This window comes from Loxodonta africana, chromosome 16 (genome assembly GCF_030014295.1).
Source record: "Loxodonta africana isolate mLoxAfr1 chromosome 16, mLoxAfr1.hap2, whole genome shotgun sequence".
NCBI classification, from domain to species: Eukaryota; Metazoa; Chordata; class Mammalia; order Proboscidea; family Elephantidae; genus Loxodonta; species Loxodonta africana.
In genome coordinates this window covers 83,769,194-83,796,118 of record NC_087357.1, presented here as the reverse complement: position 1 = coordinate 83,796,118, position 26,925 = coordinate 83,769,194, and the positions used below count along the sequence as shown (strand labels likewise).

Sequence of the window (26,925 nt, the reverse complement as noted above, 5' to 3'; positions counted from 1 at the left end):
GCTGTTTTCAGGGTTGTAGATGGCAAACGGCTTGTCTCTGGCGAAAGGAATAGTCACACATGCTGACAAGAAAGGGAGAAGAGATTGTAATTTTTAATTTTATCACAGTAGCTCTTTGTCTGCAGGAGGGAGCTTCTCTACAGAGCGCCTGTGCCCCAGGCTCTCCCTGAACTGCCCAGTTAGAGGGTGGCTCCCTTTGCCTTCGTCCTCCATTTTCCCTAGAATAGCTTCTTGGCATCTTCGCTCGGGGAAGAAAAGCAAAAACAAACAAGCTCCAAAACCAAACCAGTTGCTGCCAAGTCAGTTCGGTCTCACGGTGACCCACGTGTGCAGAGTGGAACCGGGCTTCTCAGGGTGTTCAAGGCGATGCCCTTTAGGAAGCTGACCACCAAGTCTTTCTTCCTAGGCAACTCCGGCTGGGTTCAGGCCATAACCTTTCGGTTAGTAGCTGAGCGCTTAAATGTTTGCACCACCCAGGGACTCTATTTTAGTTCCAAGGACTGCCTGTAAAAAAAAAAAAAAATCACCAAGCAAATCCTCAGATGCCTTCTACCTGCAAATCACTCAACGGAAAGGGATGAAACCGTCAGCCAAAATGCTTACTTACGGCCGGAACAGCAACCACCACTGCGGTGTCTAAGCCCCCAATGTTGACCTCTAGTGCCCCAGCTGTCGACAGGCTGAGCCTGTGGTCTGGAAGCAGGACACAGCACAACTGCAACAAGGCTGTGTATGTGCCGGGGTGGGCGACAGTGGCAAAGTGGACGGTAAGGACACCCGGAGAGCTGGGTGCTGCTGGGCTCCTAAGGGAAGCCCTCCCTGCCAGGGTCACTACAGACTCGTCATCTGGTTACTTCACGAGCTGTTAAAGAGGAGGGCCTTCCTCCAGCAGCCCACCGCACATGGCCCGTGGTTCTCAGCCACTCAAGGGCCTTTGCAGCCACTCTTCAGGGAGTCATAGCCTGGCTTCTCCTCCGTGGTCAGTGCACACATGGCAGAAGGGTGCAGCTGAGACCACCAGGGCCACTTTGATGAGGAGAAACCAAATTCCAGAGAGGGGAAGTAAGCCGGTCCAGGTGACACAGCACAGAGCTGGGAGAGGAAGCTCTCCTGGTGGTGCCCCCACCCCCAGTGCTTTGCCTCCCGCTCCTACTTTGCGGCTGCACCATGTGGGCACTGTTTTTGCAGAGCTGCCTCTGTGCTGCCTGAAGTAGGCCTGCAGGAGAGCCCCGCTTTAAGTCTGGGAGCTGGGGAGGAATCTGGCAAGCATGCCCCCTGCCCGAGCCATGCAAAGTGGGCAGGGGCTGGGAGCAGCCTGGCTGGGAGAGGAGATGCCTCCTCTGCCTGGAGACCCTGGGACTCCCCACAGCCTCCTGTCCTGTCAAGGTCCTGCCAAGGCCAACTTTTCCTCCATCTCTCCCTAAAAGCCATCTTTTCAGGAAATGTTTCTAGGCTGGTAAGCCCTTGATTGAGCTCAGCCTCGTGTGTGTGCAACAGGCTATGGGCTGTGAAGCAAAGCCTGGGCCATAGACAGATCTTGGGGGATTTGGCTTCAGCCACCAACAGGCTACTGGACCCTGGGCAAGTCCCTCTGTCCGCCAAGCCCAGGGCCATCCATGGTCCAAGGCTGAGAGCTTCGATGTCTTTGGATGGTAGGGAGATGAGGTGAGGTGGAACACATACATGCCTGCAGAAAGTCGTTGTTGTTAGTAGCTGTCAAGTCAGCTCGGAGTGAAACGTTGCCCAGTCCTGCTCCGTCTTCACGGTCGCTGGGATGGCTGAGTCCACTGTTGTGTCTACTGTCTCCGTTTCACTGAGGCTCTCTCTCATTATTGGTGGCTCTCTACTTTATCAGACACGATGTCCTTTTCTAGCGATTGGTCTTTCCTGGTGACGTGTCCAAAGTAAGCCAGTCAAAGTCTTGCCATCCTTGTCTCTAGGGAACATTCTGGCTGTGTTTTTTCTAAGATTGATTTGTTTGTTCTTCTGGCAGTCTACAGTATATTCAATATTCTTCACCAACACCACAGTTCAAAGGCACCAGCTCTTCTGTCTTTCCTTTTTGTTACCTAATTTTTGCATGCATGTGAGGCAATATTTCATTCCGAGCTGACTCGACAGCAAATAATAACAACAACTTTGTGCAATTGAAAAGGTGGGTCGGACGTACCTTCGTCATCCGAGTGACTTCTTTGCTACTGCACAAAGTAAAAGAAAAGCCAACCACTGACTTTTCAAAAGTAGATTGCCAGGTATTTTTCTGAAGCAGCTCTGGGTAGACTCAAACCTCCAACCTTTCAGTCAGTAGCTGAGCACATTAATTGTTTGCACCACCAAGTACACTGCACAAATAAGTGCTTGTCCTTCAATGCTCACTGGGACATAGGCCAAGCACCGATGTAACCCTCTTGGCACCCTATTAGGAGGTCTTGCTATCATCCCATTTTACAAATGAGGACATTGAGCCAGGAGCAGCTTCAGTCCCTGGGCCTAAACCAAGCAGACTCAAACCCGAGCAGATCTAGCTCTAGAGTCTGTGTTTGCCACCATCACACTGCGTGTGTCACTGGAGGACACAGCCTCTCACAGGACCCCGGAGGCTGGGGCTGGAAGGAGATGTTTGTCTAACTTGTGGATGGCTTTAAAGAATGCCCTGAGCTCCAATGCCCACAGGACAGGGACCAGGGTGAGGTGAGGGAGGGTGGACCCCGCAAGTGTAAGGTGGGACTCTGTCTATTTAAAATTTTGATATTTTTTTCACAGAGGATTTTTTTTCCCTTTTTTTTATTGTGCTTTAAATGAAAGTTTACTGTTCAAGTTAGTTTCTCATACAAAAATTTGTACACATATTGTTATGGGACCCTAGTTGCTCTCCCTATAATGTGACAGCACACTTCTCCTTTCCACCCCGAATTTCCTGTGTATATTCAACCAGCCCCTGTCCCTTTCTGCCTTCTCATCTTGCCTCCAGACAGGAGCTGCCCATTTAGTCTCATGTATCTACTTCAGCTAAGAAGCACACTCTTTATGAGCATCATTTTATGTCTTATAGTCCAGCTTAATCTTCGTCTGAAGAGTTGGCTTCGGGCATAGTTGTAGTTTTGGTCTAACAGAGAGTCTGGGGACTATGTCTTCTGTGGTGACTCCAGTTGCAGTCAGACCATAGAATTTCAGTTCTGTGCCCCACTTTTCTTCTGCTCTGTCAGGGACTCTCTGTTGTGTTCCCTGGTAGGGTGGTCATTGGTGGTAACTGGGCACCATCTAGTTCTTCTGGTCTCAGGCTGATGGAGTCTCTGGTTTATGTGGCCCTTTCTGTCTCTTGGGCTCATAATTTCATTGTGTCTTTGGTGTTCTTCATTCTCCTTTGCTCCAGGGGGGTTGGGACCAATTGATGCATCTTAGATGACCCCAGACGCCACTCACCAAAGTGGGATGCAGAACATTTTCTTAGTATACTTTGTTATGCCAATTGACCTAGATGTCTCCTGAAACCATGGTCCCTAGACCCAGCCCCTGATACTCTGTCCCTCGAAATGTTTGGTTGGTCACAGAGGAATTTTTTGGCACTAATATTAATTTTTTAAAAATATTGTGTTAAAATATTGTCTATTGTGATTACTGAGTTTTGGGCACTTCTTAAATCTTGTGCCCAAGGCAAGTGGCTCACTTTCCTCACCCTAGCCCTGGCCCTGCACAGGACTTCCCAGGTGACTCTCACCCCCACTTGTACCTTTTCATTCAGAATAAAAGAAGGTGCTGGGTTTTCTCTAGGGCCCCTCTTGGCAGTGCAGCTGTGCCCTACACAGCTCTGAGAGCCTGGCCCTGTCTCCTTTCCCCACAAGCAAGACACAGCAGGAGCAGGGCAACTGGCAGAAGGCCAGAGGTGGGACAGCCACAGCTCCACATTCCAATCAAATGACTTCTCCACACTCTTTCACAGAACCACTTTTGTTAGAAACTCTTGTTTTTCAGAAATCTCTGTCTATCTGAGGGAACTCAAATCAAATGTTTCACTTCAGTAGACAGGTCTTCTTTAGGAGACCTGAGACAGTTTCTTACATTCCACAGACGGTCCGTCACGTTACCTTTTGTGTTCTGTCCTGACACCGACTTGGACTTAGTGTCCTGGAGATGTGGCAGGTGGCAGGTGCTCAGAAATAGGCCACTGAATGAATTGGCTAGTCGCACCTGCAGTGTGGCCACAAAATGAATCTTATATAACATAGACAACATGTAGCTTGGGTGTAACAACCATCCATGGGTTTGGTGGCTATGGGTGGACTTTGGGCTGGCTGTCTTGGTGAGTGGCAGGGCAGCTTGATTGGGACATAGTGACTTTCAGAGTTTGGGGAAATCCAAGTAAAAACCTTGACATGAGAAAAAAAAAAAAGAACTTGTTCAGAAGAGGAGTCTGGGGTAGAGAGAGAGATTTGTGCATCATCAGCATATAAGTTCATTCATTCATTTATATGGTCATTCACTTATTCAACAATGTCTCACAGAGCATCTACTCGGTGCCAGCCCCTGTTATAGGCACGGCATTCTTGCCTACCTGGAGCTAGTATTTAGTGGATATACAGCTCCAGGGCTTATCAATAAAGCCAGGGGAGTAGCTGAGATGTCCCAGAGGGAACCTAAGAAACCCAAACATTCTACAATCTAACTCCACAAACCAGCTGCAGGGACCCCAAAGGGACCGAGTGTCACACAGACAGAAATGTGCTCTGCTCCTCATGCTATAAGGTACACAGTGAGAAACAACAGAAATGCCAGTTTTTCTTCAATCTATCAAGTCAGCAAGGATTTTTTTAAAAAGCAATAATTAGTGAGGAAGCGTGAGCGCTCCTATGCTGATGGCAGGTGACCTATAAACTGATACGGTGTTCCTGGAGAGGTCATTTGGAAATGTGCGTCGAGAGCCTAGAAAATTCACCTACATTTACACCCAGCTATTTGGTGGTGTAGTGGTTAAGAGCTACAGCTGCTAATCAAAAGGTTAGCAGTTCAAACCCACCAGCTGCTTCTTGGAAACCCTGCGGGGCAGTTCTACTCTGTCCTATAGGGTTGCTATGAGTCAGAATCGACTCAACAGCAATGAGTCTGGTTTTGGTATTTCCTTTTAGGAATGTATTACAATCTGTTACTTAATTGTGATTACATGGAAAGACCTGGATGGGAGGATTGTCACTGCAGTATTGTTTATAGTAGTCCGTATCAGAAACCACTTAAATGAGTAAGTGTGTGGGATTAGTTAAATAAGCAACTAATGTTGTTTTACAGGCCACTGTGCAGCCCCTAAGAATGAAGATGTAAAAGATCTTTAATGACATGGAAAATATCCATGGTATATGGTTATGACGAAAAAGAAAGCTATGAGCTGATTTATAAGAGAAATGGATTGAGAGAAGATATTTGTGATTTTTAAAGCCAACAAATGACTAGTCTGTAGAATATACCAGGGACTCTTACAAAGCAAGAAGAAGAGGATGGGCAAAGTAGTCAATTCACATAAGAGGAAAGCCAACAGGCTAAGAGATGCTCATACTCATTAGCAATTTAGAGAAACACAAATTAAAATGACAATGTTACTTCAACCAAGTTGGCAAAACTTAGAAAGCTGGGTGGTGCTGAGCATGGTGGCGATGGGGTGGCAGCCCTGATGTGCTCTGCAGAGCCAGCCTTCTGGAGGGCTTACTCAGCGTCCCTGCTCCTGTGTGCACACCAGAGTCAGCAGGATGTAGCCCTGTCAGGGAACTCATTCTGCGACACCCACAACAGCACCGTGTGCAGTCACAGGAAATCACTGGTAAAGCAGGCATGTGGCTGCCCACTGAGAATACTGGGCAGCAGTTCGAAGAGACAAACTTGATAAGTACAGAGCCACACAGCTACGTCTGAAGACACAATGTGAGGGAGAAAAGGTAAGCTGCAGAAAAGGGTCTGTAGCGAGATCACTCAGGTTAAAAAATGCCTGCATACAGAAATCATGCATCATGTCTTAAGTCTGAGAAGGACCCAAGCTAATGGAATGATACCTATCAGATGTGTCAACCAGGTGGGAATGGTGGCCTGTGGCACAGTGGGTGGGGAAGAAGGGAATGGGAATGGTGGTCCAAGGGGATAAATGAATTAATGACCAAAGCCAGGGAGGGCCCTGCTCAAATAGCAAAGAGGCTGTGCTAGCACTGAGGGCTGTGAGGAAGCCCACTGCCTGCCCCTGAGGTTCAACCCCTCAAAGAAGGAAAAAACACACAAAACTCCACAAATTCCCAGCCAATCAACCAACCAACAAAAGTAAAAGTATAAATAAAAAATGTACTTAAACAATATTAGGGGTATATTCTTATTAAGCTATATGGACTGGACAGATATACACTGAAATATCAACTGTTAATTTCTGGGTAGTGGGCTTATGGGCAATTTTGATATTCTTCTTGATATGTTGTTCCTTCCCAGTTTTCGACCCTGACTGTACATGGTTTTTGTAATAAGGAAATGGTTCTTAAAATGAGTCCTGAGAGTAGACGTGTGTCTGATGGGAGAGGAGCCAGAGACACAACAGAGTTATAGACGGAAAGAGTGAAAAAGTTCTGAAGCAGAGTGGTTAGCCTGGACGCATGGCGTTGAGCTAACTTTTATTTGAAGCCTGCAAGTATTTGCATTCTGGGTGAAAAACAAGGCATGATGTGTCTTCTCGGCAGTGGGGCCAAGAGCAAAACCGTAGTTGGCCCACTCTGTGTACCTGTCCATCTGGTTGCTACCCTGTGATTGTCAGATGCTGCCCAGACTCCAGGGCTGGGTTCCCACATCACATGGGGACCTCGTGGTTAGGGGTTGGCTTCTTGCAGGGCGCCAGGGTGCTCTGATTCTCCTTGGAGTTTCCTTTACTCCTGACGAATAAACAACAGCCTACAAACCATTGTTATACTGCGAGTCAACGGGGACTCACCTAAAGGGCTTAACTATCGAAAAGTCAAGGACATGAGTAAAGGTACATCCTCAAGGTTATCTGGCTAGTAGGTCTTTGCTATTTTCTTCCCAGAGGCTCTGGTCCTTTACACCTGCTGACCTGAGTTTCCAGGCTTACACACGTTCCGCCTGTGTGCAATTATAGAAGAGTTCCTTTACGTTAGCTCAGGGGTTTAAAGAGTCGTTTGGAGGACAAAGTCTTTTAAAGACTGAGTGTGAGCCAAACAGTGCTGAGAATAAAGAGTCTATGTCCTTTTAAACTCATGTGGTAGAAGGAAGTTACGATTTTAGGTGTAGAAACCCATGCTTCTCTAAAAGCCGGGGAAATATTTACACATTTCTCTTCCATCTATGCAGTCTTTTAAAAGAGGAGCAACATCAGATAATTAAAACCAACACACAAATAGGCTTTGAGGCTAAAGGTTTGCATTTCACCTCGATTTCTAGCTGCCAGAGTGTTTTGGCTTCGCTTACATAAAGAGAAAGAAACAACCCATCTCTCTGTATATGCTTGTAAGACAGTCTGCATAGGAGCCAGGCACAGTTCCCGACATGTTAGATTGTCAATATGTTAGTCACATTGAAATCATAACCTTTTTTAAAAAGTCTTCCTTATTTTCGGTGGTTTCAGATTCTTAGAGGAAACGTCTTCGGTAGGACCCGGACTGAATGAATGCCCTGCCCTGTCCCACAACCAGTTTCATCAGGAAGAGCAGTGGCAGGAATTTTCACTGTGTGTTGTTCAAAATTCAGTTCTGCTTTGCCAAGGCATGGAGGCAGAAGACATTGCAAAGGCTGGAGACAGAGCACCGGATCCAGGCTCCAGCAATGATGGCCGGCCTGAGAGTGTGCAGGCTCATTTCCCACATGGAGGGCAGTCCCCCGGCCCCGATGCTCTCTGGGAGGTGCTAGAAGGGAAGTTTCTGGAACACAAGCAAGAGGTTTTCAGGACCCCAGATGAATGCCGGAAGAGCCTGCTGAGCCTTCTCCCCCTGTTCCTAAAGGTCAGTATTTTGATTTTTGAAACTGTGAGAAGATGGTGTGGTGCTCTGGGGGACACTTCTCCCATGAACTGGAGTCTAAAGTTGGTGGCTTTAATGTCATCACAAGTGGCCTTGGATTGGCTGCTTGGGGGAGAGGGTTGTGGCATTTAATAAAGATGGCAAGCGAGGTTCAGCCCCAGGGTGGAAAGGGGCTTGGGAAGGATGGATAGTTGGGTGCTGAATAACAGTGTCTCTTTAGCTAAAAAATCACACTGTTTAATATAAGCCCAGCTTGGGAGCCAGAAAAAAGACCAGCTTCTTTGAGAGCTCAGAAAGGAATATGCGTTCTGACGCCTGAGCTCCTGAGCTTGCTAAAGCAGCTGCCGCCGCGTTGACGTCGACCCCTGGCCACCCCGTGGGTAGCAGAGTAGAGCTGTGCTCCGCAGAATTTCCAGCTGCTGGTCTTTTGGAAGTAGATCACCAGGGCTTTTTTCTGAGACACCTCTGGGTGGACTTGAACCTCCAATCTTTTGGTTAGCGGCTGAATGCTTTACCCATTTACAACGTCCAGGGACGACTCCTGAAATTGCTAGCACCCCTAAACTCCAGTAATGTCAATGCCAAAGTGTGGGAGGACCAGAAAGACCTTCATCGAATTGTGCCAGTAATGGAAACTGAGGCCTGGTCAGCAGGGAGCCACCAGAAGCAGTGCTCCCTTCCTTGGTCACAGCACAGGAGGGAAGCACCACTTGCCCACTGGGCTAATGGCGGCTAGCGGCAGCTTGGGTGTGTGAGATCTCCTTTGCAGTCCCGGAACAGAGCTCCTGCCAGTGAGGTCTGCCCCACGGCTGAATATATCCAAGTGCAGTTGCAGAGCTAAAAAGGCACCTTTTTCTGAAGACTTTGTTTTCACTTGACTGTTGATTTGGGGTTGTTATTATTATAAAAGCATATAACCTGTTGCCACTGAGTCGGTTCTGACTCATGGCAATCCCATGTGTGTCGGAGGAGAACTGTGCTCCACAGGGTTTTCAGTGGCCAATTTTTTGGAAGTAGCTCACCAGGCCTTTCTTTTGGTTAGCAGCCGAGTGTGTTAATGCTTGCGCCACTCGGGTAACTTACCGACCATCAATTCATGATGTTCCTCAGTGTTTTTGACTTGTACCACCATCCTTCCCATTTCACGGGGAAACTACTGGAACAGAAGAGCTGGGTTAGGAGAGGTGGCTCAGGTTTCTCATCCCTAGCCCTGCCTGCATGCTTATGTCCCAACCATAGCTTCCAGGAGGTAGCTCAGCCTCACCAAAGCACCCAGACAACGTGCCTTATGGAAGGACCAGTGTGAGTGCCCCAGACCCTTCTTGCAATTCTCTGCTCAGCTGCTGGCCTGGACTGTAGCTTTCCCTCCTGGGCCACCTTGGTTCTGAAGAGAAGCCTGCACCCGACAGCCAGACTTGTAAATCCATTTTTTAATTCTACTTTAGATGAAGGTTTATAAAACAAACTAGCTCTTCATTAAACAGCTAGTACACACACTGTTATATGACATTGGTTAACAACCCCATGACATGTCAACACTTTCTTCTTGACCCTGGGTTCCCCATTGCCGGCTTTCCTGTCCCCTCCTGCCTTCTAGTCCTTGCCCCTGGGCTGGTGTGTCACTTTAGTCTTGTTTTGTTTTATGGGTCTGTCTAATCGTTGGCTGAAGAGTGAACCTCAGGAGTGACTTCATTACTGAGCTAAAAGGGTGCCTGGGGCCAACTCTCAGGGTTTCTCCAGTGTCTTTCAGGCCGGTAAGTCCGGTCTTTTTTCGTGAGTTAGAATTTTGTTCTACATTTCTCTCCAGCTCTGTCCAGGACCCTCTATTGTGATCCCTGTCAGAGCAGTCAGTGGCGGTAGCCAGGCACCATCTCGTTGTACTGGACTCAGTGTGGAGGCTGTGGTAGTTGTGGTCCATTAGTCCTTTGGACTAATCTTTCCTTTGTATCTTTAGTTTTCTTCATTCTCCCTTGCCCCCCAAAGGGGTGAGACCAGTGGAGTATCTTAGATGGCAGCTCAGAAGCTTTTAAGACCCCAGACACTACTCAGCAGGCTTGGCAGTTCTTTGCCTCGCTGCATGGTTTTGACTTGAGACCTGATTCGTTTGTTCTACAAACACTTACTAAGCTCGTACGCTCTGTCCCAGGGTCTGGGGATGTGGCAGCGAACAGGACGGAAGCGCTGCCTCATGGAGACTACCGTCTAGAGCACAGAACACTCAACAGCACCCAGGGTGTGCTTTGTTTGGCTTGTGGAGGTTAAAAATGAATTAGTGGCCATTTTCTCATAATTGGAAGTTTTCACACGAAAACCTGATTTCCAGATTCACTTGGCAGTTTTTGTGTATGTGGTTCATACCAAGCCTGACAATCCCTGGATGGAGATGGCGACACCCTTTCAGACGGTCTTGGCTTCTCCAGTTTACCACGGCTCCGTTCCCTCATCCTTGGCTCTCAGCCCGCTTTGCTCATTGATGTGATCTTACCTGACAACACTGGTGCTTTCAACCCCTACACAGCAATCTCTACTAGAACTTTTGGCGAGAACTGCTAATGCACTTGGTTCTGCTGACCAAAGATTGGAGGCTCAAGCCTATCCAGAGGTGCCTGGGAAGAAAGGCCTGGCAATCTACGTCCAAACTATCAGCCGTTGAAAACCTGATGGAGCGCAGTTCTACTCTGACACACCTGGGATTGCCGTGAGCCAGAGTCAGCTCCGGGGCAACTGACCCTTAACACTGGTCTGTGTCCCCAAACCCCGGCCGCGGTCCCTGAAGTGCAGTGACCTCTGCTTAAACACGTGGGCTCTCGAGTCCAGCAGCCCAGGGCTCAAGTCCTGGCTCCGACACTTTTCGGCTGTGTGTCCTGCAGCGTATCACTAAGTATTGCTGAGCCTCAGTTTCCTTATGTAAAGTGGGATCACTTACACTTCACTGGGAGACCCCGAGGGTGCGATGAGTGGGTGATTGTAAAGCTCACGGCGCAGACAGCAGGCACGCCCCCGGTGCCCTGCCACCAGCCACCAGAACATGAACACATCTGTGCCTGGACATTTGAAATCCCACTGCCCACTTCCCAGAACACTGACACGATCTCTAATCTTGGATCTCTGGAGTCCACCTCTGATGAATCCTATAGAAACAGAAAGTTTACTTAAACTTTATATTCTTCTATTAAATTCTACATATCAACAAGCCCACTGTTTCTATTAAGTTCTGATTAATAAAACTGCCAGAATCCAGAGCCTTTAGGCTCCCTAATTATGAGTTGGATGTGCCAAGGAATGTGGGGAAGATGGAAGGTTGTTTGTACAGGTGCACCACTACCTCCAGTTGCCATGATTTGGCTCTGCCTCATGGCAGCCTCGTGTGTGTCAGAATAGAACCGTGCTCCACAGGGTTTTCCACTGCTGGTTTTTTTGGAAGTAGATCATCAGGCCCTTCCTTCTGAGGCATCTCTGGGTGGGCCCAAACCTGCAAACTTTCAATTATCAGCCAAGTGCTTAGCATACCTGGAAATAGTTCACCTGAAGACACGAGCCAATGAAATCTTGGGGAATTGGATGTCCAATAGCGGCCTTCCCTGTGGGGGTCAGTCAGAAAGGAAATTCTCATTTAGACCCAGCTGGTGCCCCCCAACGCCCCTTCACCAGGCTGCACACATTCTTCTCTGTAGGCAAAAAAGGAGCTCTTAGCCAGGGCAAGTTGGACAATGTCTCGATCCTCATCTAGGTCAGATTCTACTAACCCTGTCTATTTTTTTAAATCTCTCTCTCCTCCCTCCCTCCATCCCTCCTTTTCTCCCTCTCTTCCTTCTCTCATCCCTTCCTCCCTTTCTTCTTCCCTCCCTCTTTTCCTTCCTCCCTCCCTCCATTCCTTTCTTTGTTTGTATCGCCCCGTTCTCTCTTTCACCTGTGCTAATCGAACTGTGTTTTAACAATGAGGCCCAGAAGAGTGAAATGTCCCGCTAGGTTCAAGCAGTTAGCAAGGGTCAACGCCAAGACTAAGCCCAGGCAAGTGGTCACTTTCACTGACACTAATGAGGTGACAGTCACCAAGCTCTGACGATCTAGCCTGACATCTTGCTTAGTGCCTAAAAGCACTGTGTCACCAAGCCTCCCTTGAAAGCAGGGGCTATTTTTAGCCCAGTGTTATAAGTGAGGAAAGAGAGGCTTAGCGATGTTGCATAACTTGGCTAAGTTTCCGGGTTGTTAGTGGTGGAGCAGAACTGACTCAGGCCTTCTGACACAGGCCCGTGTTGTTAACCACTGTGCTCCCGAGAGCCATTCTGGGGGTGGTAGGGGGCGTGTGTCTAACGCTTCTCGATACCATGTTTCTCTAGGCTGTGACTCACTGGGCAGGCAGCTTCGCCTGGCTAGGTAGGACCTTACCTTCCCCCCGGGGCACAAAATGAACGCACTTCCCGCACAGGCAGTGTTTGAACAGCTGACCCAGGGAGTTGCGTCACACAGGAGGAACACAGAGCGGAGGTCCTGTGCAGTGTGGAAAGCAATGCTCTCAGGAAAGATTCATCCGTTGTTGTTCTTTTCCTGCCAAAAGCCTGGGGCGTTGCTTTTTCTGGAATCCTTCCCATCACAGGACCTCAAGCAGAGGAGAAAGCACTTCTCCAGAAACATGGCTGGCACTGCTGGACTTCGCCATTTGCTGCGGAGGAGGAATGGGAGCCGTCTCAATGCTCCTGTTGGGGAGGGACATTCCAGGATAATAGAATGGGGAAAGCTACAGCTCTGGAAGTTGTTGTTGAAGAAACCAAGCCAGCTGCCATCAAGTCAGCTCCAACTCATGGCAACCCTACCTGTGTCAGAGTAGAACTGTGCTCCATAGGGTTTGCAGTGACTGATTTTCAGAGGTTGATTGCCAAGCTTTTCTTTTGAGGCACCTCTGTGTGGACTCTAACCCGCGACCTTTCAGTGAGCAGCTGAGTATGTGAACTCTTTGCATCACCCAGGGACTCCTAGTTGTCACAGACCGCATTTGAAATATGCACTTTGAGCTAGAGCAGGCAGTGAAGCAGAGAATCCCCAGCAACCTGTATAAAACCCCACACTGGCTGGCATGGACAATCTGGAAGGTAGGGCAGCACCAGAAATAAAGGAAACCTGCAGATGCGGTAGGGTAGAGAGGTGGCGAATTGGTTCACATTCCTACCTTCCAGAGGTAACGTCGATGTTCTTCCCTTTGAACCTGGATGAGTTTGTGCTTCTCGGCTAATGGAATAGGCAGAAATGATGTTATACACGTTTCCAGGCCCAGGCCTCGAGAAGCTCACAGCCTCCTCTTTCCTGTCACTTAAAATACTCTTAGTACCCAGCTGCCATGCTGTGAGGAAGCTCAAGCACCCTTGTGTAGAGGCCTGTGTGGAGGGGAGACAAGGCTCCCGACCTGGCAGCTGCGCTTGCTGCCTACAGTCAGCCCCAGCTTGCCGGACGTCTGAGTGTGCTGTCATGGAAGTGGATCTCTTAGGCCAGTTGAGCTGCCCCCGCCGAGCTGAGTGGAACAGAGGAAAGCGACTTCTGCCGAGCGCTGCCCAAACTGCAGATCTATGAACAATATAAATGATTGCTGTTATTTTAAGCCACTAGATTTTGGGGTGGTTTTTTATGCAGTAACAGATAACATGGTGAAGAATCCATCCATTCTCTAGTGCTGGGAGATTGGAATTAGTGCTAGCTTGGTTGTACTCGGGGGTGAACGTGTGTGTGTGTGCACGCATGTACATGGGTGTGCTCTCTTGGGCTAACTGTCCAGTCAGTGGGGCAGCATTCACGTCACTGAGTGTGTCACATTCTCCTAAAAACCAAGTGTGACTCAATTGACAATTGAATAAAAATTTCAGTTGCCGTCGAGTTGATTTCAATTTATGAACATTCCATGTGTGTCAGAGTAGAACTATGCTTAATGGGTTTTCAGTAGCTGATTTTTTGGAAGTAGATTGTCAGGTGTTTATTTCAAGGTGCCACTGGATGGATTTGAACTCCAACCTTTCAGCTAGCAGCAGAGCATGTTAACCGGTTGACCATCCTGGGACTCCTAGATAGAAATAAAAACATGAAATAAAGTAACAAGAATGACCAATATCTTCAAGTTTGGTGTCCCACGAGTACCAAACCTGCTGCCATTGTGTCGATTCCGACTCAGAGCAACCCTATGGGACAAAGTAGAATTGCCCCATAGGGTTTCCAAGGAGTACCTAGTAGATTTGAACAGCCGACCCTTTGGTTAGCAGCTGTAGGTCTTAACTGCTGCGCCACCAGGGTTTCCCCCCATGAGGACAGTGAGGGTAAATACCACTTCTTGTCTTCTCATGTTTTTACCCCACCTTGGGCTGGGACCTGAAACATCCTGTCATGTGGAAACATTTTTGTTGGTTTTGCAAAGTTTTGATGCACTACTTTAATTTTTTTTATTTACAAATGGAAGGGTCAGCTGTGCTACGCTAGTAGGGAAAGTTCTTGTGATGTCTCTGAAATGTTTCGAGCTCACTTAAAGGCAAAATTCTCAGACTCTGCAGTACTGGAGGCGCAGTAACATCGAAGTCACGCTTGGAACCAGCCAGGTTCTCTTTGTCATATAAAAGCTGAGTTTTTCTCCCCATCTCCTAAAGAGCCTTTATTATGCTTTATCTTCCTCTGGAGACCAGAGGCAGCATGTTCTTTCTTCCATGTGAAGGGACAACCACAAGGCATTACGGTGCAGCTTCAGTAATGTTAGTAGATAAAAGTTTTTTTTAAAATATTGAGCAATAATCTCCCAGCATGCAAGTCCTACTTTGGGACAAAATTAGGTCCTTTTGGAAGCTGCCTTAACTCTTTGGGGTCTCAAAGGTACCATTTAGTCAGTGATTGCCTCTGTGTATCAAACAGCACCCCAGTGGCCTGAAAGAGTTAACGTGGCCTCCATCGCGGTCCCAGGAAGAGGTCGGAGTGTTGGGAGATTCGGCTCAGTGTACAATTACTGTTCTACTCACAGTGGCCCAATTTGCTTTATTGTGGAGTGCCTCCTGGAGTCCCACTGCTCAGGAGATGCGTCTATACTTCTGAGTCAACTGCCTGTAAATTGGTCTTTGAGGGGTTTGCCAGTGCAGGAGAGGCACAGGAATTTGTCAGAAAGACGTGGCAGTGTAGCTCAATTCTGGGGAGGGGAACAATCTAACACAGAAGTATCAAGCCAGAAGGACTGACTTTTTCTTCCCAAAGATTAAAGTTTCCCATGATAGCTGGTTTCCAGGTGGTAGTCACAGTTTCTTAGATGTGCAAATGCTAGTTGGGTATTGCCTTTATTTCCTAGAGCTGCAGTAACAGAAATACAAGTGGATGGCTTTAATAAGCAGAAAATCTAGGGGAAGGCTCTCTCTCTGTCAGCTCTGGGGAAAGGTCTTTGTCTCTTTTCAGCTTCTGTTGATCAGTTCCTTGGAGATCTCCACGAGCCATGTGTCTTCCCCTGCACTTGTGCTTCCTTCTCTGTGCCTTATCTGCTCTTTTTGTATCTCAAAAGTGATTGGATTAAGACACACCATGCGCTAATACGTTCTCATTAATATAACAAAGAAAGTCTTATTCCCAAATGGGATTAGGCCCACAGGTGTAGGGATTTCAGATTCATGAACATGTATTTTGGGGGCACACAATTCAATCCACAATATTCTACCCTTCGCCCCCTACAATTTATGTCCCTCTCACATACAAAACACATTCGTCCTATCACATCGTCCCAAAAGTCTTATATCAATTCGGTGTCCAGAATCTCACGTTCTGAATCATCTAAATGAAGTCTGGATGAGAGTCTGAGCATATTCCATCCTGGGGCAAATTCCTTTCTGTTTCTTGACTTGCGAAGTCTAGAATACAAGTTATCTGTTTCCACAGTGCAATGGTGGGGCAAATGCAAAGTAGGTATTCCCATTGCAAACGGGAGAAATCACAGGTACCAATCAAGTCTACAGCCCAGCGGAACAAATCACATCAGTTCTCAAGGCTTGAAAATAATCCTCTATTCTCTGAGGCCCTCTGGGCAACGGCCCCACCCTCCAGACTCTGGGTACTGGCCACACTCTCCGGATTCTGGGTGAAGGCCCCTCTGCCGTGGGAGCCAGCCCTGCCTTCTAAGCTCACTGGGATGGCACCTCTGCTTCCTTAGCACTGGGTAGCCACGTTCTCCTAGTCCGTCTGTGTGGTGACCCCCCACACCTCAGCCCCTGGTGGCTCTGTTCTCCTGGCCCTTGGACATGGCAGTCATACCCCCTTAGCTTTGGCTGGCAGCCCCTTTCTCTTGACCCACTTGAATGGCAGCCCCACATTCTGGAACTGAGGTGGTAGAGACCGGACTCTTTGAAGCCTGGGAGACCATGGCACCATCCTTTGAAACTTACAGGACTGTGGCTCTACCCTTTGAAACTAAGGCAGCCCTGCTTTCTATGTTCTTTCCAACAGTTCTGCTGATCTCCCTGGACGGGCTTTTCGTGGAGGACAACAAATGTTTGCCACCAAGTAGTGCCATTGGCCTGTGTCCTGCCTGTAGAATTCCAAGAGGCAGACAACTTTCCTTCATTTCATATTGTCTTTGTCCCCTTCAGTCTCAGCTCAGTTTTTCTGCTGAGGCAGTTCATTTGATCCATCAGTCACAGGATTAATCTCTTTAACAAAAGATTTTGTAGCCATGTCCTTGGTGAAGGTTCTCGGACACATGTTTTTTCCAAACTTTAATTTTCCAAATCTTTAAGTTCTGTTTTAATTTTGCACAGTTCATTTTAAGTCCATCTTTTTCCTCTTGTATTTTGCTATAAGCAGCAAGGAGAAACCATGCAGCCCCTTTAAGATCTTGCTTAGAGATTTCCTTGACCAAATATCCAGGTTCATCACTTACAAGTTCTACCTTCCACTAAGCCTTTGAACATAATTCAGACAAGTGCATAAAAAGCCTCACCTTCCCTCCAGTGTCCAATTGTATGTTCATCATTTCCTTTTAAAGCCTTACCACCAGAAGCACGTTTAACATCGACATTTCCAGGAACATTCTGTTGATGGAGCCATGTGTATTCTCTAAGATGATAGAGATTTCCTCTATAGCTCTCCTCACGTCCTCTGAGCCCTCACCAGAATTGTCTTTGATGTCCATAATTTACCAACAGTCTCTTCAAGGCAATCTAGGCTGTTATATTAAATAAAAAAAATTTTTTTTTTTTGTTATATTAGGCACCTTAAATTCTTCTATCCTCCACCCATTACCCAATTCCAAAACCACTTCACGTCTTTGTTATAGCAGCACACAAATTTTTTTTTTTTTATAATAACTTTTATTAAGCTTCAAGTGAACGTTTACAAATCCAATCAGTCTGTCACATATAAGTTTACATACATCACACTCCCTACTCCCACTTACTCTCCCCGTCTTGAGTCAGCCCTTTCAGTCTCTCCTTTCTTGACAATTTTGCCGGCTTCCCTCTCTCTCTATCCTCCCATCCCCCCTCCAGACAAGAGTTGCCAACACAATCTCAAGTGTCCACCTGATATAATTAGCTCACTCTTCATCAGCATCTCTCTCCCACCCGCTGACCAGTCCCTTTCATTTCTGATGAGTTGTCTTCGGGGGTGGTTCCTGTCCTGTGTCAACTGAAGGTCTGGGGAGCATGGCCGCCGGGATTCCTCCAGTCTCAGTCAGACCATTAAGTTTGGTCTTCTTATGAGAATTTGGGGTCTGCATCCCACTGATCTCCTGCTCCCTCAGGGGTCCTCTGCTGAGCTCCCTGTCAGGGCAGTCATCAATTGTGGCCGGGCACAGCACACAAATTTTTGTCTTCGTTTCTTAGTGTTGCTATAACAGAAGTACCACAAGTGGGTATTTAACAAATAGAAATCTATTTTCTCACAGTTTAGCAGGCTAGAACCCCAAATTCTGGACACCAGCTCTAGGGGAAGCCTTTCTCTCCCTGTCAGCTCTGGGGGAAGGTCCTTGACTCTTTTCAGCCTCTTTTCCTCAGTTCCTTGGCAATCTCCATGTGGCTTGTTCCTTTCCCTCTGTTTGTGGTTCCTTCTCCATGGCGGATCTTTTCTTTTTATACCTCAAAGGTGATTGGCTTGAACATACCCTACGCTGATATGGTCTCATTAATTTAACAAAGAAAGTCCTATTCCCAAATGGGATTACATCCACAGGTATAAGGGTTTAGGATTCACAACATGTATTTTTAGGGGACACAATTCATTCTATATCAGGTGTGTTCATGTATGCATGAAAATTTCACCTCTTGTCTCTGCCACTTCACTAATGCTTTACGCTGAAGCTCTGGTTAAGCTTTGATTTCTGTGAACAGGGGTGCTGGTGGTATAACCTCACCAGATTGTTGTGAGGATAATGCACGTGAATGCTTAACCCACTATCTGGCCAAGATTAATACTCAAAATTTTGGCCACCATGACTGTATATCATAAGTTTCACGATCATTTGTTCCCTTATAAAATAATTGTTGATGGTCTACTATGTACAACAGTCTTTAACAGTGATCTAGCATTTTTGTTGATTTGGCAAAGTTTTGATGTACTGCTTTTTTTTTTTTTTAACAAAGGAAAGGGTCAACAGTGTCCATTTAGAGGGCCAAATGTGTGTGTGTGTGTGTGTGTGTGTACACCATACCCGTTGTCGTCAAGTGGATTTCTACTCATAGAAACTCTATAGAACAGAGTAGAACTACCCCGGGGGGTCTGTCTGTCTGTCTGTCTGTCTGTCTGTCTGTCTGTCTGTCTGTCTGTCTGTCTGTCTGTCTACCTACCTACCTACCTACCTACCTACCTACCTACCTACCTACCTACCTATCTATCTATCTATCTATCTATCTATCTATCTATCTATCTATCTATCTATCTATCTATCTATCTATCTATCTATCTATCTATCATCTGTCTACCAAACCCATTGCCATTGAGTCGATTCCAACTCATAGTGACCCTATAAGACAGAGTAGAACTGCCCCAGAGGGTTTCCAAGGAGCACCCAGTGGATTTGAACTGCTGACCTTTTGGTTAGCAGCTGTAGTTCTTAACCACTATGCCACCAGGGTTTCCATAAACATGTGTGTGTGTGTGTAATAAAACTTGTGAAACTGAAAACCAGAATCTGTGTAAGGTGGAAACCTGTCAGAGAAAGGAAAACTAAAATATTTTCCACTGATAGAAAGCTATAGAAAAGTGGTAAAACTGTACCCTGTCAAAGGCAGAAAACTTGCAAGACCTGGAAAAACAAGGCAGTCCCGCTGAGTTCTGGCTCTCGCAGGTTTCACTATGTATATATGTATTTCAGGCTGTATTAGTTTCTCAGGACTACGATAACAAAGCACACAAAGTGGGTATCTTATTCTGGAGGCTGAAGTCTTGATTCGGGGTATTAGCAGGGCGATGCCCACTCCAGTGGCTCTGAGGGAAGATGCTTTTGCGCCTCTCCCAGCGTCTGGTAGCCCAGAAGCTCCTTGGCTCGCAGCTGCAGCATAATTGTCCACACATGGCCGTCTTCCCATGCGTGTCTCTCTGCGTCTCTTCTCTTTCCTATGACACCACTCAGATTGAATTAGGACCCACCCAACTCCAGTATGACCTCATGTTAACATAACTGATAATATCTTCAAAGGCTCTATTTCCTAACAAGGTCATGTTCACAGGTGCCAGGGCTAGGACTTCAACATGTCTTTTTGGGGAACACGCTTCAATCCGTAACACAGACACATACAAAGTTTTGCTTAAAACATAGTAAACACCCAAGCACTAACTACCCAGCATAAAAGAAAGAAAAACATTTCAGATAAACGAAAGTTGCCTGCGTGTGCATTGTAGAGCCACTCCCCTCGGTCCTCCTCCAGTGGCAACTGCTAACCTGAATTTGGGGCGAATCATTTCCCTGTGTGCCTGCTTGTACTAGATGCGTATATATCCACAAGTAATAAGCTGTATAATTTCACAGGTTTTTGTGAAATCATACTATATTATACTTTTATAACTTGCTTTTTCCACTTAACCTTCTATTTCTAGGGTTTGTCATGTTGATACATATAGCTCTATTCTTTTTCAGTTCTGTATGGTATCCCATTATACAAATATACCACAACTTATTCATCTGTTGTCCTATTGATGCATGTTATTTTCCGAATTTTCACAGTCACAAATAATGCATAAATGCTTCTCGTGCAAGAGCAATTTCTCTAGAGAATATATTTAAAGCGGAAATGCTGGGCTTTAGGGTGTGGCCTGTGTTAGTGACGGTACTCCAGAAAAAGAGAGTCAGTTACGTGTGTGTGTCTACGTGCATGTATGTATGTATACACAGAGAGAGAGCTTACATGATTGTAGGGACTGTCAGGTCCAAAATCTGTAGGTCAGGTGTCAGACTGGAGACTCTGGCAGGATTCCTGTGTTATAGTCTCTTTTTTTTTTTTTACATTTATATATTTGATACATATATAATTTTTTAAAATTGAATTTTAGATTAAGGTATACAGAATAAACTAGTTTCTCATCAAACAGTTAGTACACACATTATTGTATGACATTGGTTAACAACCCCACGACATGTCAACACTCTCCCTTCTCAACCCTGGGTTCCCTTTTACCAGTGTTCCTGCTCCCTCCTACCTTCCAGTTCCTGCCCCAGGGCTGGTGCGCCCCTTAAGTCTTGTTTTGTCCAATGGGCCTGTTCAATCTTTGGCTGAAGGGTGAACCTCAGGAGTGGCCTCATTACTGAGCTGAAAGGGCATCCAAGGGCCATACTATCAGGGTTTTTCCAGTCTCTGTAAGGCCAGTAAGTCTGGTCTTTCTTTTTGAATTAGAGAATTTTGCTCTACATTTTTCTCCAGGTCTGTCCAGGACCCTCTATTGTGATCCTTGTCAGGGCAGTCAGTGGCGGTAGCCGGGCACCATCTAGTTGTACTGGGCTCAGTCTGGTGGAGGCCGTGGTAGATGTGGTCCATTGGTCCTTTGGACTAATCTTTCCCTTGTGTCTTTAGTTTTCTTCATTCTTCCTTGCTCCCGAAGGGGTGAGACCAGTGGAGTATCCTAGATGGCTGCTCACAGGCTTTTAAGATCCCAGACGCTACTCAGCTAAGTAGAATGTAGAACATTTTCTTTATAAGCTCTGTTATGCCAGTTGAGCTAGATGTTCCCTGAGACCATGGTCCCCACAGCCTCCGGTCCAGCAATTCGGTCCCTCAGGGAGTTTGGATGAGTCTATGGAGCCACCGTGGCCTTGCCTTGCACAGGTTGTGCTGGCTTCCCCAGTATTGTGTACTGTCTTACCTTTCAGCAAAGTTACTGCTTATCTTTTGTCTATTAAGTGTTTTTCCATCCCCACCCCTCCCCTCCCCTCCCTTGTAACCATCAAAGATTGTTTCTTTTTGTATGTAAACCTTTTCGTGAGTTTTTATAGTAGTGGTCTCATAAAATATCTGCCCTTTTGTGATTGACTTATTTCACTCAACATAATGCCCTCCAGATACATCCATATTATGTGATGCTTCACAGATTAACCTTTGTTCTTTAGCTTTGAGTAATACTCCATCCTTGATTTCTTCTATTACCCAGTAGTTTTTAAGCAAGAGGTTGTTCAGTTTCTGTGTGTTTGATTTTTTTCCTTTCTGTTTCTGTTATTGATTTCTACTTTCATGGTGTTATGATAAGAAAAGATACTTTTTATTATTTCAATGTTTTGGATATTGTTAAGTTTTGTTTTGTGGCCTAAAGCGTGGTCTATTCTGGAGAATATTTCATATGCATTGGCAGAGAACGTATACTTTGCCGCTGTTGGGTGGAGTGTTCTGTTTAATGTCTGTGAGGTCAAGCTGGTTGATTGTGGCATTTAGATTTTCCGTATCTTTATTGAGTTTCTTTCTAGGTGTTCAGTTCTTTACCGAAAGTGCAGCGTTAATGTCTCCTACTATTATTGTGGAGCTGTCTGTCTCTGTTTTCGATGCTGTTAGAGTTTTTTTTTTTTTATGTATTTGGAGTTCTGTCATTGGGTTCATATGTGTTTTTTATGGTTATGTCCTCCTGGTGTATTGACCCTTTAATCATTGTATTGTATCCTTTCTTATCCTTTATGGTGGATTTTGATCTAAAGTCCATTTTACTGGAGATTAATATTGCCACCCCTGCTCTTTTTTGGTTACTGTTTGCTTGATGGAAACCTCAGTGTTTGCTCTTTAAGGTCGTTAACTGATTGGATGAGGCCCACTCATATTGTGGAGTGTAATCTGCTTTACTTTAAAAGTTAATCACATGTAAATACCTTTGTAGCAACATCTAGACTCATGTTTGACCAAACAAGTAGGCACCGTAGCCTAGTAAACTTGACACATAAAATTAGTTATCACATTGCCCCTTTACTTTATAAGATTATGTTAAATACTTCATCAAAGAGGTTCTTTCAATTTACACTATTAGTCAAGCATGAAAGTTCCTGTGATCCCACATCTTCTCCTATATTTGGTTTCATCAGCATATAAAATATCTCATTGTAGCGTTAGTTTGCATTTTCCTAATGATTTGTGATTTCATTTTCTGTAAAATGCCTCCTTGTTTCCTTTTCCTGTTTTTCCCTCCCTACCCCCTCCTCCCTCATAACCATCAAAGAGTGCTTCTTTCTGTGTGGAAACATTTTCCAGTGTTTTTATCGTAGTGCTCTCATAGAATATTTTCCTTTTGTGATTGACCTATTTCACTCAGCGTAATGCCCTTCAGATTCATCCATGTTGTGAGATGTTTTGCAGATTTATCATTGTTCTTTATTGTTGCACAGTATTCTGTTGTATGCATGTACCATGATTTATCAATTCATCTGTTGATGGACATTTAGGTTGTTTGTGTCCTTTTTGATTCCTCTGAGAAAGGAGAGAAGAACTCTTGGTTTGGGCTGAGGAGGGAGGCAAGGTGGTTCTGGTGCCTGGCTTTGTGGCACTGACATCTGTATCAAATTTTGATGGGCTCCCTGTTTGCTGCCTTTCAGGCTTGGGAACATTCTGTGGGGATCATCTGCTTTCCCAGTATCCAAATGTTGGCAGAGGACGTGTCCCACCAGCTTGCCCAAGACATACAGAAGGCCCTTGCTGGGAAGCCTGCAGGTAAGAGAACACATTTGCTAGAGAAGACTTTCTGGAGGGCAAACAAGAAGCCTGGTCAGCTCTGAAGGCCCTCCCAGGCCTCTGGGTAAGCCTATCTCTATTTTCTAGTGGAGTTTTATAGAGTAGTGCTTTCTAAGCTGCACAATAAACTAATTCCTCCACTGAGTAGAATCAGTTCCCATGTTGGGAATGAAGGGGAAGGCTTGCAGAGGAAGGAAGAAGGTTCGGCTACTCCTGGGAGGGAGAGACTCTGCTTTTATCCATTCTTCCCCTTGATCTATACGCAGACACACACACACACAGAAACAACCAGGACTAGTGTCTTCTGTGGGGAGGAAGTACTAGCAAAGGGTTGTTGCCTGAGTGTTCAAGAGATAGCATGGTCCGGAAAAGACAGAGTCCAAAGTATGTTATGTGCTGTGGGCTGTACTGAGTTGAATTTTCCACTCTTTTGAGCAGACCTTGGAGGATGGGCAGAAGTTTACAATGGGCGTGGGGTTGGGAGGAGGAGAGAATTCCAGGGGGAGGACCAGCTTAAGCATGGTATGGATTTTAGGAATCTTGGCGTGTCAGGAGCTGTGTGATGCAGGTGTGAGGCAGGAGGAGAAGCTTCCGGATTGTAGGAGTCCAGTCGCTGAGAAGTTTGTTCTCATTCATTGGGCAATAGGGAGCCACTGATGGTTGTTGAACAGGGGAAGTGGCAAGATAAAGACTGTCTTCCAAGGAGATTAAACTGGCAGAATGTGAAATATTTGCTATAAACTCAGGTGGGGCCGGGGGATGTGGGAAGGAGGCAGGGGCCCCCTAAAGATGCTAAGACACATCATGGGCATAGAGGAGCCCCTGGGTAGATGGGGAGCTGGGTGGCAGGCCCCACTGCACTCACCACTGGTCAATTTTCTTCCCTTCCTGCACCCTTGTCAGAGCAAGCGCGAGCAGTTGCTGGGCAGCTGCTACAATGGAAGGGGGATGTGGATCAGGGTGGCTACCTGCTCCTGAAGTCGGCATATGTGCTCACAGGGACAGACTCGGTAAGTTCCAGGCCCCATCATCTTCTCTCCTGGACCTTCCTAGTCACTGTGCAGGGGGTGTCTGAATGATGGCATGTCCTGAGAGTTCCTGTCTTTTCATGAAACTAATTGTCTCTTCTTCCCTACTCCCCTTCCCTCAGAGAACATATAGTTCAGAGTCTGAAATCCAGGTTTGATTCCTGCCTTTTCAGTTGTTTCCGCTCTCTGCAACTCAGCTGTGTTGCTTATTTTAGGGGCTGAGGACAATAATGGACAATAATAGGGATAATGGCCCTATTACCCTCATTATTGTGAGGATTAATAGTGACTGCTGTTTTTTGATTTTTTACTGCAGAATGAGGGTGGTGGGCTGGAGGCTGATACCTAAAATTAACCAAAGGACAACGTGACTTCTCTTTGGCATAAATTGCCAGGACGCCTATCAGGCACAGTGACTTGAAACACAGAATGAGTCTTTTCTGCCCCTGGGAAAGGACAGTCTTCAGTCTGAGTGGTGACAGATAAATCTGGGGGCTTGTTTTCCCAAAGCAGTAAGAGGAAGGGGTGGTTGGCGATAGACAGTGCAGCCAGCGTAGCACGCAGAGGGCAGGGAGGCAGACGCCCAGAGGGACAGGCTGTCGTGGCAGAGCCAGGTGTCAAACAAAGGGGCTTACTGCCCTGCAGTGGAAGCTTTTGGGACAAGAGGTTAGAACAAACTACTTGCCTTATGTTCAGAATTCTGGTCTAGACTATACGTTCTTCCTTTTTCTTTCCCTCATTTACCCACCACGTCTGTTAGGCTGGTCAGTCTGCAGGGAAAGCTCTACTAGACTGATCGTGCACTGCTGAGTGCCCACACGAGCTCACGTGTGCATGCATGCACAGAGCTTGTAGGCTGGTCAGTCTGCAGGGAAAGCTCTTCCAGGCTGATTGTGCACTGCTGAGTGCCCACACGAGCTCACGTGTGCACCCAGAGTTTGCAGCCACTCTGACCATGGTGGAGCTGCAGGCAGAGCTGGTGCAACGAAGGCTGAGGGAAAGTTCACGCCAGGCTCATCTCCATTCTGCCAACTTCATGTCTTCTCAGCCTCTGTCTGATAGCACCTGGGGCTGCTGAGCTGGAGTGTGGCTGTCTGGAATAACAGCCTTGCCTCTAGGGCCACTTTGGTCTTGGCGAGGTCTTAGATCTGGGTGAGGAGATGGGCAGTGGCCCGATCAGGCCCTTAATTCAGCTGTTCATGGACTTTGAATCAGCCACCCTCCTGACTGAGCTCCCAGTTCACTAATCAGGAGCCAACCGACTACAATCTGCCCTGTGAATTGTTTGGATGCCCTTGTTTCTACTCTGCACTGGTCTCTCCCTCTCCCACTCCCTCCCTCCCACTTCCCTCTACCCCTCCCTCCCTACCTTCCATCAGCTATTTCATAAAGTAACTTAACATTTATTGAACACACAGCAGACACTTCACCTAAATTTAATCTTCACAGTCACCCTGGGTGGGACACCAGGGGCGGATTATTTAACAGGCAAGGTAAGCATGGGGCTTACTTTCCTTACCAGATCGTCTGTAGTAAACAATTTCCGTGAGTTTCACCACATCAAAGATGTTATGAAACACATGTGAAATTGTTCACTACAAATTAGTGCTTACTCTGCTTACTGGGTCACCTGCCCTTGTCCAAAACCCACCGCCGTTGAGTCGATTCTGACTCATAGCAGCCCTATAGGCCAGAACAGAGCTGCCCCATAGGGTTTCCAAGGCTGCGTCATAGAGGCAGACTGCCACATCTTTCTCCCACGGAGCAGCTGATGGGTTCAAAGCTCTGACTTTTCCGATAGCAGCCAAGCACTTTAACCACTGTGCCACCAGGTCTCCTCTGCCCCTGTCAGAGATTTGTAACTTTGAAAAGAGGCTTTGATTCTGTGGGAAGGTGCCATGGGGTTGGGAGAGAAACAGTTGCCAGCCATACATAGAAGCAGAATGTTCCATGTGGTGAAAAAAGTGAAGTTGCTCACTACAGATGGTCTGGTAAGCATGGTGCTTACCTTGCCTGTTGGATAATCTGCCTGGGTGGGGCACTAGTACTGTCTCTATTTTACACTTCAAGCCCAGAGAGGGGAAGGAACTGGCCCCAGGTCCCGGCTACAATGGGATCTGGTGCTGTCCATCTGAGCCTGTAGCTGTGTGTCACACTCTGTCCTCAAGTCATGTCCCCCTTCCCTTCCAGGAGACGCTGGGCCGAGTTGCCGAATCTGGGCTCCCAGCCCTGCTTCTACAGTGCCTTTACCTCTTCTTTGTCTTTCCTTCGGAAAAGGATGAGATTCTGGAGAGCAACCTTCAGGTTCAGAGGATGTTTGTGCAGGTGAGTGAGAGGAGGGGGTTCTCTTCTGAGCTGGCCGAGCCCTGGCTGACTCCCGAATGCTTCTCTGAGATGCTTTCCTCCCCTCGGCTGCCCTGGCTGCCCAGAAACCCTGAGGCACCTTTCTCAGCCCCAGTTCTGAAGCTCCTCTCTTCTGCTGGAGTGCCTGGTTCACCCTTCCCCCACTCTGCAAATGCCTGGGGACCCTGTGTGATTGGATGTAGGTTTTCTGCTAGTCCCCTCAGCTCGTTATATCGTGGCATTAATACCCTCTCTTTTGTTCTCTCTTAGAAAGACATGTTCCTCTTCCTTCCAATAGCCATCTCCTCTACTTGGCTACCCTGCTTCACCATCCCACCCAGCTACTTCTCCTCTGGTCTGCACTCCTGGCTCCTGTCTACTCTTCCTGGCATCTGGAATCTCCTCTCTGTCTCTGGCCCCTTCCGTTTG

At 46.8% G+C, this 26,925-nt stretch overlaps 1 protein-coding gene across 19 annotated transcripts in view; it reads left to right on the top strand.

The window, feature by feature from the left end:
* The window catches only part of WDFY4 (WDFY family member 4), a 415,213-nt gene that overhangs the window by 17,261 nt on the left and 371,027 nt on the right, over window positions 1-26,925 (top strand). For 17 of the 19 annotated variants that reach the window (XR_010318150.1, XR_010318152.1, XR_010318151.1 and 14 more), the window contains 4 exons: window positions 7,601-7,973; window positions 22,990-23,104; window positions 24,029-24,135; window positions 26,344-26,478. Coding sequence is in view for 15 of the 19 variants with exons in the window: in XM_064269858.1 (XP_064125928.1) it covers window positions 7,740-7,973; window positions 22,990-23,104; window positions 24,029-24,135; window positions 26,344-26,478 (591 nt within the window). In the remaining 4 variants the exon portion in view is untranslated. Of the gene's footprint in view, window positions 1-7,600; window positions 7,974-22,989; window positions 23,105-24,028; window positions 24,136-26,343; window positions 26,479-26,925 lie in introns of those variants that run through there. The other 2 variants (XM_064269857.1, XM_064269859.1) reach the window with 2 other exon arrangements.